The sequence below is a fragment of the Dermacentor albipictus genome, chromosome 1 (genome assembly GCF_038994185.2).
Source record: "Dermacentor albipictus isolate Rhodes 1998 colony chromosome 1, USDA_Dalb.pri_finalv2, whole genome shotgun sequence".
Classification (NCBI taxonomy): Eukaryota; Metazoa; Arthropoda; class Arachnida; order Ixodida; family Ixodidae; genus Dermacentor; species Dermacentor albipictus.
The window spans coordinates 165,700,539-165,718,782 of record NC_091821.1 but is presented as its reverse complement, the minus strand read 5'-3'; the positions used below and the strand labels follow the sequence as shown (position 1 = coordinate 165,718,782).

The 18,244-nt window shown below is 45.6% G+C and overlaps 1 protein-coding gene across 2 annotated transcripts in view; it reads left to right on the top strand.

The window, feature by feature from the left end:
- The first annotated feature begins 1,040 nt into the window (after positions 1-1,040).
- Positions 1,041-18,244, top strand: part of LOC135911488 (serine-rich adhesin for platelets-like) — a 358,528-nt gene continuing 341,324 nt past the window's right edge. Inside the window, exons 1-2 of one of the 2 annotated variants that reach the window (XM_065443803.2) lie at positions 1,041-1,694; positions 8,302-8,347. In XM_065443803.2, the coding sequence (XP_065299875.1) occupies positions 1,638-1,694; positions 8,302-8,347 (103 nt within the window). In that variant the 5' untranslated portion in view covers positions 1,041-1,637. The remainder of the gene's footprint in view (positions 1,695-8,301; positions 8,348-18,244) is intronic. The other variant, XM_065443813.1, reaches the window with a different exon arrangement.

Genomic DNA, 18,244 nt, shown 5'->3' with positions numbered 1-18,244 from the left:
CACTTATAATAAAAATAACAAATTATTACTTTCATTCGGGTTCATTGAGGTGCTTCTTTGAAGTTTCTCACATGATTTCTCAAAAACTCTCTGAGCAAGTGTTTCTGCCTTACTTCCATTCAAGACACCAACGATCATAATACAATTTTAAGTATCACGATATAGACTGCGACTAATTCGTCTTGAAACAAAACTTTAAAGCATAAAAAAAACATAGAAGTGAACTCATTTCTATAGGTAAGGAAAGAGTTCAACTTCCTGCTTCTTTTTTTTCCCCCTAACTCAAATTCCGACAAGTTTCTTTCCCTCTCCTTTTTTTTCCCATACAGCTTTTTTTCACTTATCTCTCAATTTTTTTTATCACTTTATGGACCTTTTGCCGGTTCGAAGCGGCAGACAGGATTAAACTCTGCTCTGCACTTCCTCTCCCTTATTGTCTTTGTGTTCCCTGCCTACACCCGAATAGCAATCTGACACCCACACCACGCTTAAGTATCTCTCTCGTTTACTGTATAAAGCGGTTCACTATATATGCGAAAGATGGCAGCTGATATTCACTAGATATTTTTATATGTAATGACTCTTCAAGATTATCAATAATACATAAAATGATTTATGCATACATAACCCTCTTCTGCTGATTATTCTGCACTTTTTTGATGCTGTTTGCTTGAAATGATGTCATAAAAAATGTATCGGCTAAACGCCCTCAGCATATCTCAAACTGCTTATGCAGCCCGGCGAATGTAAAGCCGCTTTCGTATGCTGCATTTAATGAACCAAAACAGGGTAGGAATCCCTTCAAACAAGATAGAACGACAAATTGCCAGGATTTACTATCAGCAACTGTCTGAAAGCCTCCGGCGCGTTTCCCGCATTGGCTTTGAACAGGGCGTTTTGCAATCGAAAGACAACGGACCGGGCGGCAACAGCTTCGAAGAAAAGTGCGCTGCTGCGAAAAATTGGCACGTCGATTTTTTTTTTTTTTCGAATAAAAGGCAACCTGAGAGCACGGTCTGAGGCGACTCATCGTGCACGGCTGCAGGCCTGACTCAACGGCAAACGGAACAAAGAGCCGTCATATTTCCAGCGCGGTGGTGCTTGCTCACAATCGACCCAAGCTTTGCTTCTCGCGCGGCATCGTCACAGCAAGTTCGGCCCACAACAAAACAGCCCGACAACACTGACAACATCCGCCACCACGTGGTCGGTCGGCCGCTCCTCGCGATTTCAGCGTTGCGTCCCGGAGCCACCCGCTCTGGCTGCGACTCCGCCGCCGCCAGGGTAGCGTCAGAGTCGCGGCCGCGCAGCCAATCAGAGCGGGCGCCGGGCGCGAGTCTCGCGCGACGTGCGCCCCCCCGGCAGCAGCCGCCAGAAGGCGGCCAGATTGAACGCGGTGCGTCGGCCCGTAGCGGGGTGCCGGGACAACGCCGCCACGGTTCTCGAGCGACGCCGACCCGCTCTTCTTCCGGCGGCCGCGCAGTCGCTGGCGGCCTCGTGACGCGTGTCTTCGACGGCATGTGCGCGTGATGCACGGCGACGCCCGCAAAGCGCGGCCCACGAGGGACGACGACGACCCACCGCGGCTCCGCAATACTGCGTGGCACTGAACGGATTTGTGCGTCTCAGCTACGACCATGTGCGACCCGAGGACGGTGATCGAAGGATCGCTCAAGTACCGCGACGGCCGAAAGGTAAGCTGCCACAACCTTACATCTCTCTCTGTCTTGACCGCAAGCTCGGCGAGTGACCGCGTAACAGGAGAGCGGCGTGTTGGTATACATGCGGGATCCTGATAGGGAGGTCCACTTTTTTGCCAGTTACTATAGCACACATATTCACTAAAAACCAAGACGCCCTTAAATTTGCCTTTCATGCTTGGCATCAGAGGTAAACTTTCGTGCTAAGTTGGCAGGCTTGCGGAGCAGAAAACGACGCACGCTCTGTTACCGTAAAATCAGTATTTCTTTTATTTATGGTCACTTTTCTTGCACGGAATTGTGAATTCGCCCCAGGTAGAGTGCGAATAATGTCTGATGAAATATAGTCATATGATGATGACGATGATCAGTCCAAGAGAGAGAGAGACAGGCGTTTTTTTTTCTACATGGACAAATCAACGTGTGCTTTATATTTTGCGTCGTCATCATCATCATCTTATGAGAGAAAAGAAGATATGCGCAGCAGACACTAAACACAGCCTGCTCTCATTATTATTATTATTATTATTATTATTATTATTATTATTATTATTATTATTATTATTATTATTATTTAGTTAGCCTCCTCGAACTGAAACAGCTCGTGGCAACTTTGAGCCAATGTTGTCCCGGTGCAGGGCATGCAAGTAAAGCTGGAATCTTGTCGATAAACATCATTACAGCTTTCTCGAGCCGTCACGTGATCATTTATCCGCGGTTCCTTCCGCAGTGATGCAATGCGCACGTGAAGAACGCTGCATGACTTCGTCGCATGCTCTCTGCAGCAAATGACCGCAAAATCTGTCGTTATCAGCCTCCTTCCTTCGTGTCGCATACTATAGAAAATGCGTCAATTCGCGATATCATACACACAGCAGGCGCTTCCGGACTCGCGCGACAAGCCTTAGACTGCGTACTCGACTCTTGAGCCTACGCAAATCAGCCGTTTGTGACGCGAACTGAAAACGCCGACTGCTTCTGTCATTCCGTTTGAGGCCGCGATGATGAGTCGGTGTCACGTGGCTGTGAGTTTCCGGACAAAAATGACAATTTGTCAGCCCTCATCAGCGCAATTTAGGGTGCTTAAGGTTTTCTCATCTTGGTCTAAACTTGCATCATCATAAAATTTGATACTAATATTACTAAAATTTCTTAGTAATGTAGCTATTACGCACGCAAGCATACGCAAGGATACTTGAGTAAAAAAAAAAAAAGGCAGGCGCAAACGCTCGAACTCTCAGGAATCATTTCTGAGATCGTCGGTGGAAATGGCTGTGTACACAGTGCCCTGTTTCGTAAAGCGCCTGTGAAATGTTGCTTATGTGAAGCGCACAGCCGTGTAATGAAGTGTGACAATAAAAAAACGAAAACACGGGGAGCGCGTTTTAAAGAATACGTTTGTGATAACCCACGCGGCCGATTCACGCTGTCGTGCATGGACTTCCGATATGTTTCACAAAGAGTGCGACCTCCATTCTGCGGGGAGCGACATCTTCAATTAGCACATTTTGACAACTCGCTGTGACAACATCGTCTGACGGTTACAACGCTCTTCCCCCTTCGCACATCACAGTATTTGCTTATCTATTTCTTTTTCTCCTATCACTTCCCCCATTACTGTCGAATTGAACACACCATCTGGTTAGCATCCTGCATTTGCTTTTCGTTTTCTTCATTATTTAGTCGAGTTGGAACAGTGGGCGTCCACCTTGCCCAGACATCTAAAGGCTGCTTACGCAGTTACCCCTGCCTAAGCGGTAAGATGCAGGATTGTGCGAAAAGCCTCCCCAGTAGGATAGCCGACCGTATTTTCCCTTCTGGTTAACTTCCCTGCCTTTCCCCTTTCTTCGGTCTCTCTCTCTCTCTTTTTCTGTGCGAAAAGTAAATATAGAAACCAAGTCGCATAATCCTCTAAAAATGAACGGCTGCTTCACAGTTAACACGAAGACATTCGCATCTTGGTATTTACAACGCATTTTTGTGGACATTAGGGGGAAGTCTGCCAGCTCCGCCACGCCATATGAAAGGTCATCGCGTGGCGCTTCATGACCTTTCATATTGGAAATCTCCACAGTGAGGTAATAAGCGCTTACGTATGTCACCCTGCGTTAACAGTCGGCGAGCTGAGCCGACCCGCGGCGCAAAGAACAACGATACGCCGCGCGCCGGAATCGAACCAGCGAACTCGTGTCACAGCCGTCTCGGGTCGTCAAACAGTTCGTGCACGGCGCAAACGAAGACAGCGGCTCACGGTCGGGCCGGCATCGTTAATTTTTTTCCTGTATTTTTGTAAATGTGCAAAGGGCGATCTTAGCCCAAGTTGTCAATCGTTGAGAAATTCGCTACTGCGGAGATCAGAAAGCGCCATTTTTTAATCCTGTAAAATCGCTCAAACATTCAAATAATTCATAGGGTAGTCTCTTCGCAAATAATTTTTCTCTGCGCCATAGATGCATCGGAATGTTGACAGCTTAAACACTTCCATACTTCAATCTTCGTATGCAATATGGAAAAGATTCTTGAACGAAATAAAACAGAAAGGGGCCGTACACCGCGTATGCGTCCCTAGGCACGTGACATCTGCTTCTTCGGGATGTTTCCGCTTCGTTGCCCTTGATCTCAGTTGCTTGCGAAAGGAGAAGCTCTCCCATATGAAGTGCCCTTAACTTAGTTTATGGCCGCTAGGAGCGCCGGTTGTCTGTGCCCCTTTTTCCTGCATTTGGTTAGGAAGTTCTCGTCATTGCCTTGCACAACTCTGAACACGGTTTATTAAAAGAAGAAATGCTTAATTTAGGAATACCTAAGCAGTGTGGTGGCTATCTGATGAATATTCGGAGCATGCGAGAATTCTACGAGTGACCAAAGCGTGCGGAGCATTATCAGAATTAATTTTAACGAGGCAGTATTGTAGTAAACTTGGCATCTCTGTCTGTACCGTCGTGGTTGGGTATGAAGTACGTGTCTTCTGTAGCGACGGTGGTACAATGAAAGCACTTTTCTTTTTCTTTGGATAAAATGGTCTGGACTGATTTGACGCCACTGGTATACCAATTAATGTTGTCATTATTTTTTTTTTCCTGGAGGGAACATATACCTGCAGCCTCCGTAAATAGCCCACTGAAAGCTTGTTGCCAAATACCACTTACAAGCAAAATTTCAGTGTGGAGAAAGCCACGGTTTAGCCGCAAATATTTGGCTCCCTCAGTGACTCAAAGTATACTCGACGTAACTTTCAGTGCTTCATATCCACAATTTGCCAGATATCGCACTGTTGTGCTTCAATTACATGTTTGATAACATGCGCTTGTTGCCCTGTATGTAAAACCAGTTCGAAAAATATTTGAAGTTGCAGACGGTGACTATTAGATTGGAGCACGGAATCGAATATGATCGTATTCGATTCATTATTTGAAAGCCTATAACTTTCACGCAACCCTAGTAAAATGTGATTGACAATCCAAAGAGAATCAGAGGAGCCGTTAAGCCTATTGCATGAGTTGTATCTCGGCTTGTCCCCGCAATTTTTGGCTTTGTGCAAAATTACGATCATACGATGGCAGTACGTGTGTTGGCAGCACTCTAGCCAACATCATAGCCAACATCGCTTTTAGCAAACTTATGCACATGTACTCCATCACACTTAAAATTTTTTCCTGTTTTCGTTACTCTGACTTTTTTCTGCGACAGTTTCAACGCTGCGCATTAGCAGCAATCGGCTCTTGCTCATTTTCAACTTTTGTTATCGTAGCGTTCACAGTTCTATCTGCATAAATATCTCGTTATGAGTGCTCCACATCCGACACAGCTTTAATACGATTCTTCGATTCAGAAGAAACGGGGCTGCTTACTGCTGAGTTAGTTAGTTAGCTAACTAGTTAGTTAGTTAGTTAGTTAGTTAGTTAGTTAGTTAGTTAGTTAGTTAGTTAGTTAGTTAGTTAGTTAGTTAGTTAGTTAGTTAGTTAGTTAGTTAGAGTAAAACCTCGCATGCCACGGAACTGAGTTCTCAAGCAGATATTAATAAACATTGGCATTTGTACGCAATGAGGGGTCAGTGATAAATTACATTCGTGCCTGAAACAATTTAGCGGCGTCCTCTCGCATATAGCAATATTGGACTATGGGACTCCAAGCCTGCTTCTAATATTTAAAACAAATCAGTTATTATACTGCTCTTAAAGCCGGTCTCTCACACGTATTTCCCTTTATCAGAACCGTGTCGTATTCTTATTACCACAGACACGGGCGCTTCCTGCTCCTACCTTTTCTTTTAAATTTTCTTTAAAAGAGAGCGCGCTAGTATCGACGTCAGCCTGTCTAAACGCGAATTTATAGCGCCATTGGCATTTCAAATCCAGAAAACAGCACTTACGAGACCTATATTTATTATACTATAAGCTATTGGCGGAAGTCCAGTTTGCAGCCATAAAACGGAACATTTGCGTAGAAGCATTACCATCTTATAGAAAAAGAGCTCTGTCTCGTCCAGCCGATGGGGTACTCGAATAAGAGAAGGTAAAGCAAAGGTCTCCACCGCTGCTGAGCTATCTACGGGGAGGGAATTTTCGCTCTTCCTTTTTCTTTAATATGTCTCCGTGGAAACAAGCGCGTAGCCTATAGCCGTGCAACGGCGGGTATGCCGCGGTGCTGCATCGGCTGGACGAACTGCCACTCTCTTCGCGTCGGTTTCGCTGTCCCATGGGCGCTGCCGATGATAGCGGAGAGGCAACCTCTGCAGCGCGCCATCTGCATACGCCCATAATTGAATATGACGGTTTGCCGCATCCTTTGCTGCGAGTTTGTTACTCGTGGCGGCGGCCTCGCGCTCCGCACGTTCTCCCCTGGTGAGAATCGCCGAAGACGGTGGCTCGTCCATCAAAGTCTGGCCGCTTCCCTCGGCGCATGGGATGCAGCTTCTCTTTTGCTCGCATTGCGGCCATCAAGGAAAAGCAGATGTGCCATCGCTAACCGCTCGGCCCACGCTCGCGGAGGGAAGTTTTCTGCATACAAATTTATTCCGCACTTTCGGACCGGAGAGATTGCGCACTAACGGTCCTGTGAAAACGTTCCTTTAAACCTGACGCGGAACGAGAAAGAAATCGCGGGCGCTTGGGTTTCGTGGATTCAGTATGTCACTTGCATTTTTACGGCGCCTTCCACACACACACGCACACGCACACGCACACGCACACGCACACACACACACACACACACACACACACACACACACACACACGCACACGCGCACACGCGCACACACACACACACACACACACACACACACACACACACACACACACACACACACGCACGCACAGTAAGTTGGTCAAAGTTCGTAACTGCTAGCAAAAAGTTAGCTACAACAGCTAAGTAACACGGATACATGGAGATTATGTAAGTGAATGCGACTACCGCGTTCCATGCTTTCTCTGATGGTTATCTTAGAGCAACATTTAGATAAACTGTAATGTATTTCACAATGTTTAATTCACTGTTTTGTGTTACCTAGTGACGTACATATAGGCAGACATTAGGTTACAGAAATTTAGGCGCACATTGTTGTGTATTTATTCGAACAGATAGGCGTTCACCGATAAGAACTATGCACCTAAATGTGCGACTATATATACGCATGAAGTAGTATATACGCAAAGCACATTTTGCGCAGTGGTCAGTTTGTCGTGCCATGCATTCGTCTGGTCTAATGATCTGCCGTTTAACCAACTTAATATGACCATGACGTGCTACTAATTGATGATGTAATGGTCATCACGCGAAAACCTAGTTCTCGTTTATCATAATTGGATCTCTTTAGAACAGAAGTGGCCTAATAATGGTCATTCAGACAACGCTTATAGGCCGGATGCTGATCCTGATAATGCAGCGGTGTTAGTAATGGTAGCAGCGTTCTTGAGTTAGTATTCGAGCTTCATTGCTAATAGTTTTTGCCTTTTCTACTTCGTAAATATTACTAACACTACCATAGTAACTGCAGTTACTAACAGTTAAATAACATACATGACAAGCCGTTCGTAATTGTAATTAGTGGCTACAAGGAGCTTTCTTCTAATGGAGTAGACGTAAACATATAGAGAAGGCGGAAGTGACAGCGCGCTTCACCCCAAACTCTGATGTCGCGCATCTAAACTGACACCACAATTATTTTCCAAGGTTTATTTCTTAAAATATTTTTGGTCGCAGTCATGGTGCCGAAGAATAATTTTAACTAGTAGCCTAAGCGCCCTGAATAAAAGGTCAGACACAGATGAACCTTTGTTAGAAAAAGCGACGATGTTTGATATGCGTATAAGTTTTCCAAAATACGCCTCCCGTAATCCCGCTGTTTGTCAAAAGAGATTCGGACTTATGGATTTTGTGCTTTGACGGCTTCCGGTAATTTGTCATAAAGAGTCCAGTATATATACGCCGAAGACTTCTCAGCCCTACTAGCTTGCATAATTACTTTATAAATGACATGAGCCTGTTTAGACGCCTGCATAGATATTTCACTTTCACAAAAATGACAAGCGCACTTACACCATTCTGTGCAGTCACTGCTTCTGTTTCACGTGGGACTAACAATTTCTGTCAATTTCTATTTCAGTGGAAGAGCCGCTGGTGCGTCGTCTCCAAGCTTTCGCCTGTGGCAGGTGATGTTGGCTGCTACTATTTTTTTTTTTCACGCACGCTCATTGCCTTGCGAGAGCGAGAAAAAGAAAACGCTTTTTTTTTTCGCTCTCGCATGACTACGGAACACCTTCTGAGTTTAGCAAGTCGAGGTGTTTTATCCACACGACCTTGACTTTCGTCAGCAGCAGGAAAGAAAACGTGACTGTGCCAGAAAATTTTGAATCACCAAGAAAAGGGACGAAAAGAAGGAAAAGAAAAAGAAGGGCGACAGAAGATAGGGGAGAGGTATTTCGGCTTAAGCACTTGACAGACCTTTGGCAGATTCACGCAGTCCGACGCTCTGAAACAAGTGAGCTAGGGAATGAAGCTCACGTGGAATATGTGATGTTTGTGTCGAATGTGCGGCGGGAAGACCCCCTACTGCATCTCTGCGCATTGTTAGCTTCTTCTGCATATTTAACCTATGCGTATAGCCACCATCTTGATACCTCCATTCCAGCTGCCAAGACAGAGCTGGTTAAACATTAAAAATGATCGCATTGCTGTAGACTGTTACTGTTATTGCTCGGATAAAAGAACAGAAGTCGTGGAAAACCTTCTACATGGCTGGTCGTGTTTTTTGCGTCCTTTATTTCTTCTGAGCCAGCAACTAGAGACAGAATCTGTCACTGATGTGTTTGGTGCTTTGACTGCGGTGTGTGCCATGCGACGCAGCTGTATCGCTGTATGTCTGTTTAAAATAGTCGAATACACCCTCGTTTTGGAAACAGGACTCTGCTAGTTATTGTTGTGAAGGCTGTACGCGTGGCACATTTTGCGGTACGTGGCAGCAGAAGTGGGAAATTTCCCGTGTGTCGGTGAAACGGGGCATTCTGAAAGCCCGGTTACGTACTGAAAGCTATATTTTCTTCTCAACAAAGCTAAACCCTCTCACAACTAAGCCTTGCCAGTTGTCTGAACTCCCTCAAAACATGTCAGTTGCCTGTACTGAACGTACAGCACCACATACTGAGGACATATATTTTGATTACAAACAACTTCCAGAGTACTAGGTCCTTGGCACCACGTTTACAAAGTATTTTGCATTGAAGTTGTCGCGCTGATAATCCACAATGCATTTGTGGCCACGCGGATGAAGACATACATATGATATGATACTGAAAGACGCCATCTGACACGCCCTTTGATGGCAATACATCACAGGCCCATAAGAACTAAAAAAGATTCTAGGCCCATGGCCAACAGATAGATTACAAAGGCGAGCACTATAGTAGCCCTCCAAATATTTCTAGTATTTAGTCTATGACAACTGATTTTGCGCTCTAGGGTGTTATATGGCATCTGTTGTGATTTGACTTTATTGTATGCGTGTTAGCTTTCCATTCTAATGTGTTCTTAGCTGTGCCTTCTACATTTATGTGAAATTACATCATGATACAATTTGTTGATACGTGTGGTGAATTGTTCAAGTCACCTGACTGTCTGAATTTTTCGTTAGTGTTACCTTTCTTTTATTCAGTGCCCGCTTGTTATGTCATATTTATTATATGCTTGTTCTATGAGATAAGGAGTAGCTGGTGCCGCCTAAAGGTGCCAACATCTTCTAAATATTATTTATTTAACAAAAATAACTTCCAGAATCCAAAAGTTTAAAATACGCTTCTTCAACGTAAGTCGAACCGTAATGGTCGCCCTTAAAACAATTATTGTCCAACTGGACAATAGCGCTTGTCTTCGTCCCTGAGGCTGTGTGGCGCAGCGAGAAGTGGTACAAGGGACACAGAAAAAACGAGGACGAGCGCTTGTCCTCGTTTTTCTGTGTCGCTTGTCTGGCTTTAGCTCTGCACCACACAGCCTCATGGCAAACCAACTAGCCCAAACAATCACTCTTCTAAGTCTTCGTCCGTTCGTTTCTTCTTGTGTCCGTGTTTTACTGCGCTATTCAGACACCGTTCCATAGACAAATGCGCCCAATAGTTGTTACCGGTAGACTGTGGCATCCTGTTTTCAGTCAGCCGTTGTAAGCGCCAAGTGTGTACGTGGCCTTTGCCACACTATCGTGGCCTCAAGAGTGAGCGTTTGCCCTGCATTTTCCAGAATTCAATGGCGCACCCCCCCCCCCCAAAAAAAAATAAAGAGTCCACGTGCTCGTAGCACTGACAGGCGCCACTGGAAGCGCCGCTGACTATTCACAGTAGCATGCGGCGGCGCGCGCTCTTGGTGCGATCTTTTTTAACCGTACGCCCTCAGCGTAGTGCCATTGAACAGTCGGAGCCTTTTCAATCGCAGCTGTTAGCCCATAGCTTAGCGTCCATAAGAAGTCGTGTCAACAACTCCTCCTTTAGCGGATCCCTAGCGCAGGCCGCCTCGGGGGACGGGGATCGTGTTGGCTTTTCCGCTCGGCGGCGCGGCTTCGGCCCTGGCTCTCGTCGAGGGGCGCTCCCTGACGGCTTAGCTGGCACGGTATCCCAGCACGCGGCGCCAGGGCCGATCGCTTAGCGCCGCCGCTCGTCGCGACGAGCGCCCTTTCCGCTCTGCGGCAGGGCCGCCGATGCAGCGACCCGTTTACGCCGATGGATTAGTTCCCAAATGGAGCCTGAGATTCTGTGACGACGGCTCGGTCAGTGGAGCGGAGCGATCGGAGCCCTCTTCCGGAGTCTTGTCTCTCGGCGTCGTTTTTGCCGGCGTTTATTGCTTCTCTCTCCTCATCTGACGAACGCCTCGCGAAACCCAACGGTGGTACCTCGCAGCTTAGAACAGGAGTCACTACCGGCATTTCTGCAAAAAGTTTGCTCGTGAAGATGACAGACTGGAGTAGCAAGGATATACACAGGCAAAACATTCAGATGAGCCTGCGTGTAGACTATCCAGGCTACGCTACTACATGTCGCAAAATCTTGTGCTCCCCCCCCCCCCCCACACACACACAAAAAAAAAAAACCATAAAGCTGCCAAAAACAGAAAACTTTCCATATGGCACGCCGGCCTCTTTACCTTGCGGAAAGAGCTCATCACGATCTGCAGAATGCCATAGGTGTTCATCTCAGTTAGACACAACTTCACTTCATTTCACTTTATTACTTTAAGCACCCCATTACGGTCTATTACATAAGAAGTTGTTGTTATTCTACATTAAATGCAGGTGATACAAATGACGGCAAACGTATGCGTACAAGTGATCCTAAATATTGGCGGCAGTTTCTCAATATGTGATTGGGTGTGTGGTGGCGGCGTTTTCGTGGGGACGGTCGTTCTAGGCTTTTGCTGCACGGTGTAAGAACTATGCTTGGAAGGTACTGGTCCGCGTAGTACGTGGGCGGCCAACTTGGAGTCGATGGCCGGTGCGTTCCGGGGCCGTGATTTATGGTGGATGATTAAAAGAATGCTGATGTGGTGGCGTATGACGAGAGCTGTTAAGCCGAACGAACACCTCCTAGACAGAACAAGCCGTGTGCACTTCGATCCATGACGTCATGCTTCCTTGCCCGACTGCCATAGAACCTAATAGGGATGCTCCCGAGTGAGCCACAGTGATTTTGACCGCTTTGATCACGCTGGGCTTCACAGTGGAAATTTTGGTCCAAGTATCATGACGTCATAAAGCAGAGTGCACAGGCATGCTATCTAGGAGGCGTTGGCCGGACACAGGTTTCAATGAGGGAATGCTAACGTCGAATGAATACGACCTATAAATGAATCGAAAACTGTCGTCATATCTTCCGCAACAACGCCTATGCGCCGCGCGAAGTGTAAGGACAGAAAAAATGAATCGAAAGTTTAGAACATTTAGAAGATTAGAACATTTCGACAAAGAAGTTCACCTAGAAGAGAAGTCACGGATCATTTGAACAACCAGTGCTCTTCTTTCTGCGCAATACAAGGCGCCGTTGATCCGGTGAAGCATGACTAACGTTAAGTCATTTGAGATGTCTTCACTGGCAACTGAAAACGAAGCGTCGTCCATTTTAACGGTCAAGATATAGGGAGGAATGTCACCAGTTTTCGTTAAGCATGAAAGACGGCTTCTGAGCGTGGCCCATGGCCTGTTTGCATTACCTTGTCGCCGGGCGCCTTATCGAAAGCACTTAACTTGAAATGGAGCGGATAGTCCGGAAGTGCAATAGCAGCAACTGTTCTGACGGTTCACTCAAACGGCGGTTCTTGACGCGACACGAAGTCCATTCCTTCAAACTGAAATCTGTTTCGCCGCAACTGCGATGTTATTACTTACCGTATGCGTTATCTACGCGGGGCACAACTGACGCCACCTATGCGCGCCCGTATAGTGCGCGATATACGTCCGTCCTCTCTCAGCGTAGTACCCATGTGGAAGATGTGTACGCATCACCGAACAAAAACCAGGGATGCTATCAGCTGCGTCACAGATTGAAACGTGCTATCAGAAGAAGCGCCGTCTGCTAGGGTGTTTGTTTTTCGCCGGCAGCAAGGACGAACAGGGGCTCGGGGATGGAGAGGGACACCCCGACGTGTTCAGTGGTGTGTGATCCCCGCGTGCGCTGCCGGCGGCGGGCCGATTTCCCGGGGGCTGCTCGTTATCGGGACGCGCGTCCGACGCCGCCGCAGCGGTGTGAGCGACCCTGGAGACGCGCGGGGGGCCAGCTGGCCTCTGTCCGGAGATGCACTCCCGCGCTCCTTTTGAACGCTACCGCCCTTCGCAGCGTTCGCGGCGGTGGCGCAAACCACTGCCGTGCGCGTATCAGCTGTCGCGGTGAGCTGCGAATCTCCGATGACTCGGCGACTTGCGTCTGACGTTTCAAAAGCTATCTCAAGCACAGCACGGCTGGTTGGAGCCCCCCCATCTATTATGTATTCATCATCCGAGAACGATGAGCATCACTTCATAAATGGAACTGCAATGCATTCGTTATGGTCAACCTTCGAAAACTAAGGGCCGTACAATGTGAAAAAAAAAAGAAAAGAAAATGTGCTGGAAGAAATGTGCTTCATTAGTTTGCTGAGAGGCTTTTGCAGTATTGAAATAAAGAAATATAACCTCCTAGGATCAACATTGTGTGTTCAAAATGTCTCATTCGTCTGAATGGTCTTTCTGATTTGTAGAATAGTGTCACTGTATATGTAATAGACACTCTCTCTCTTTTCTACATGTATCTTTCCTGTAGCTTTGTTTGTATTTTGTCCCTGTTACCGTTGCAATAAATACCTAGACTCGTATTAAGTTCTCTTGCGTAAGTGCAGTCAATGATTGGCCATCTCCGCGACCATCGTTCCGTTGTCACACCGATCGCTGTCACAAATATCAGGTACTCTAAGGTCGGTCACTAAGAAAATTAAAATTTAATCAAATTCTGGGATTTTACGAGCCAAAAACACGGATCTTATTATGAGGCACGCAGTAGTGGGGGGACTCCTGAACAATTTTGCACATTTGAGGTTCTTTAACGTGCATCCAATGTACGGTACACGGGCGTGTTTGAATTTCGACCCTATTAAAAGGCGGTCGCAGCGGCCGGGATTTGATCCCTCGACCTCGTGCTTGGTAGCGCAACGTCATAGCCAATTAGCAAGCAACCACGGCGGGTACTAAAAAAATCCTCTTAGGAAAGATAATATTCACAGGGGCCCTGATGTAATGCTGAAAAATAGGGTCTTGATTCACATATATCTCTTTCACTTGCCAAGGTGTTAGGCCCATGGCCATCAAAAGTACTGCATCGCCAAGCACTAAAAGCACTTCAACGCTTCTTTGAAGACGCTGGCATTTGCGACAAATATTGCTTCTACTGCATCGTGTGAAATTGTAACTAATTCGTGGAACTGGGACCACCTTGTGTGCCCCAGACGACCGTCGACTATGTTTCAACAAGAACTTTTCGAGAGAGATATTACTCTTAGTGACGTTGCATGCTCTTATGTTTTATGCATTACCTAATGCAAGAATTTATAATTTTTAATATGTTTTACCCCATGTTATAAACTAAGCAAAGAGAGGTAGCTGTCGCCAGCAAACGGAGACAGCTCTATTTTCTTCTCAGTAAAAAGAACGAAAAAAAAAACACAGGATCTAGCTTTCCTTATATCATGCTTTCTGGAGCGACATGCGGGTTAATTGTGATGGCATGCATGGTTATGACTATGCACGTAAAGCATATGACTGTTTCCTATTCAATATCGGGAAAGTAAGCTGTTAACGAAAGGACAATTTACTCGACTGGGGGCACATTGCCTTGATTATCGCAGCAGGCCAGAATAGCGTTAATCAATACGCGAATCGGGGGGAACAGGAAAGCTGGGTACAAAGTTATAAGTGAACTGCTGAAAAAGAGCATAATAGCGAAAGGGATCTCAACCAGATAGAAGGAAGGTTCGCTGCACTAAGCAAAAGAACACAATGAGCAAAGTTCTGAGATATGAGAAACACAGGGATGAATGGTCTTGTACAGGCGCGCGCAGGAAAAAAACCTAGCAGAGTCAAAGAAGCTCCCAAAATTACACAACATTTCAAAAAATTAAAGATAATAATTAGGGGCGTGCGAATATTCGAATCTCTCAAATACTGAATCCAATAGTCACCATTCATAAATGCGCACATTTTTCGAATACTTTTCGAATATTTGTAAACATCAAGTGCGCCCAAATAAACATAAAATTGGAGCAAGAATACGGTACATTTTCAGCGCTGTGGGCATAGTATAGACATAAGACATGAGAACTTGCTTAATGGAGCAGGCTACGTCGCTTAGATAGCCATACTTTAAAGGTTTTAGAGCGATCATTCGCACTCTCTGAAGAGTCCTGTATATAGCATGCGACGGAACTATTTGCTTGCACCTAATTTGTGCTTTTAATAAACAATGCTTTATAACCTACTATGTAATGACAAAAGCTTGCTAACATTAAGAATACTTGGATGTGAACATTGTTTTATATTGTGGTAAGGACTGTCCGTTATTTTGTAAACTGTTCGAAAACTATTCGATATTCGATTCGGTCCCAGAAATCGCTATTCGCACACCATTAATAATAATAATAATAATAATAATAATAATAATAATAATAATAATAATAATAATATGTTTGTAATCGTGACCAGGAACAACAATAATATAACAGGAATGATGATGATCATCATGATGATTGTGATGGTGAATGCGTATCACTTGTCATCACAACAGCGAGTGCATGTTGGAACGCTTTCTTTTTGCTCTTGCATCTTTGACTAAACTGGCTACAGCGAAAAGAATAATGGAAACCTAATAAACAAAGAATAGTGTCGACCACACGAAGCCGAGATACGATGAAGCCGTTGAAGTTTGAGAGGAGGAACAAATAACCGCCTCTTAATTAAAAAGTAGAATTAATATCGAATGAAGGTTGAATTTGTTATAAGCTAGGGCATCACACGCGTCATGCGGAGGTTATGCGTTCGGCTACCACTGGGGGCAGGTTGTCATTCCTTTTCACCTTTCACTTCCCATTTTGTGTACTAAAATTATGAGGTGCATCGGAAATTAAACCGTCATTCGTTGTTAATTCTACATTTCCTTAGCGTCATGTCTGTTTCGGTTGGCTTCATGAAGTAAGTGGCTACCACAGGCAACGAAAGAAGACAAGAGCAAGGCGTATGCTACGATGCTGTTCGAGCACTGCGCGCACGCAGTATACTGTACAGACGCCCAGCACGGCGTGCAACACTTGGGAGTCTGGCGATGCCTGCCTACCAAACACTCTACTTGCACGACGTGCGTATACAGCATCTTCCAGCGCATCTCTTTACAGAGCGCAGTAAGCCGACTGGGCTCTAGTAGGACATGAAACGAAAACACTTGCAACCTGGCCACATCCGTCGGTGGCGCGGAAAGCTGCAATTACCATGTAGCGCAGGCGCTGCGATGACATTAAAGGGACACTGAAGATAACAATAATGTGCGTTGTACTAGTCGATTCCTCTTCTGCAATACCAAGAAAGCCACTCCTCACGGGAGAGAAGGATTGATTGAGCCGGAGAAGGCGCCGGAACGAGAGGCGGATGGCGACGCCGCCTCACAGTTCCTGCACACCGGGATGGCGTCGTGGTTTCTGGACGGCGTCTGGTCCCGCGCAGTTAACGGCTGGTCGATTAAGGTGCGCCTACAAAGGAGACAAAGGCAACTTGTAAATTTCGGGAAACCTTACTGAACCGCAACGACCCAGGTATGACAAAAATTACTTTTGAAGCTTGCGACGTCACACTGCATGGTGTAACTGCGCTATGGTTTCGGCTCGAAATTCGAGAAGTGTAACTCTGACCTTGATTTTCTCTTCTAAGTAACCAATTACCGCGGACTAACTAAAATAGCGTTTTGCAAAATATTTTATTACTTTAAACTGATTTAGTGTTCCTTTTTAGCCTCTCTTTAACGTTCAGATGAATGGTTCTAATGAAAGAATCGAAGAATCTGGCGATCGTTGGCAAGCACCTGATTGTTTTTCTCCTGTTGGCTATAGCCTCGCATCCTTTCCAACGTCATTTTTGGTCTTGACCAGTGCATCGCATGCAAGACGTTCTTGGCAGGACTAGCAGCAAGATTGAACTTGCATCGCTCGATGGAACAAAAGTCGACTCTATACGCAAAGAAAATACAAAGCCCCCTCCACCTTTTTTCTTTATATTGTAGTTGCTTCGTGGGATTAGTCAGAGTCCTGCGCAGATAATGTACGCCTCAGATACACTTTCTTAAAAGCAATTCTTGTGATATGTAGCCTTTCTAGGGACCATTTCCGTTTTGTGTCTTTAGTCCAGGGCGCCTGTGGACCAGGAAACACGATTTACTTCTTCCTTTTTTTCTCTCTTAAGGCAGCCGCAATATTCAAGCGTACCTAAGTTAGCGTGAAAACTAATCCGATTATGTGAACGCAGCGTCAAGATATATTCCATTAGACACAAGGGGCGAAGTGGGAGATGTTGCAACGTTTGTGCCGTTTATGAACCGTCTTTGCTGCATATGTAGCGTAAGAGGTTTCTCTATATTAACGTTCCATCATCAGCGGCTCGTAGCGATTCCGGAAATCGCATTAATAATCAGCGGGCAACGGGGAATCTTCGGTCTTGCGCAAGTGCGCGTACTGGCTGAAGAAAATTATCTCATCATGAGATAAAACACATCTGCTTAAGCGCTCTCAACAGAAACACTGTGAAGAAATTTCAAAGACGCCAAGGTAGGCTCTCATCGGTTGCGTTTATGTCATTAGCATTGCTGTTATCGGTAGGATATCAATGTGGGAGCAATGTGATGTGCGCTCCCTGCCTTTGGTTTTCCCTCTTTCTCTCAAGGGCGCAATTTCAGCTTCGCCCTTTTATGTTTATTATTATTATTATTATTATTATTATTATTATTATTATTATTATTATTATTATTATTATTATTATTATTATTATTATTATTATTATTATTATTATTATTATTAGGACAGGAAGTTTAAGTATACGTGACATTTCATCACCAGAATAATCGTCTTAGTTCTCGTGCCGATGGCGCGTAAAGTGTAAATGCGCGGCTTTTGCAACCGACGAACGCCGGGCGTGTCTGCGCACTCCATTCGCCCACTGTATGCTTTGTTGCCGTCCACAAAGCTTGTTTCGAGGCGCTAAAAGAGAAATCGCGTATCTAGTAGAAATGCGATCGTTCCAACCGGACGCTGCCATCGCGCACACGCACGCACCAAAAGCGTTTTTCGGCATGAAAATCCAGAACGCACGTCTCTGTCCAGGAATTCTTCATCGCACCAACTAAAAGGCCGCAAACTTGCTTTCTCAAACATTGAAATTTATGCAAAGTACACACGAAGCGGTCTCTCTTGTCAGCGTCGTTGAAAATGCAGCATGCAGCCCGAAGGGACTTTCCATGAACTGGTGTAGCGTCAGGAAAATGGAGGTCTGCGCCCGGTTTATATTTTAC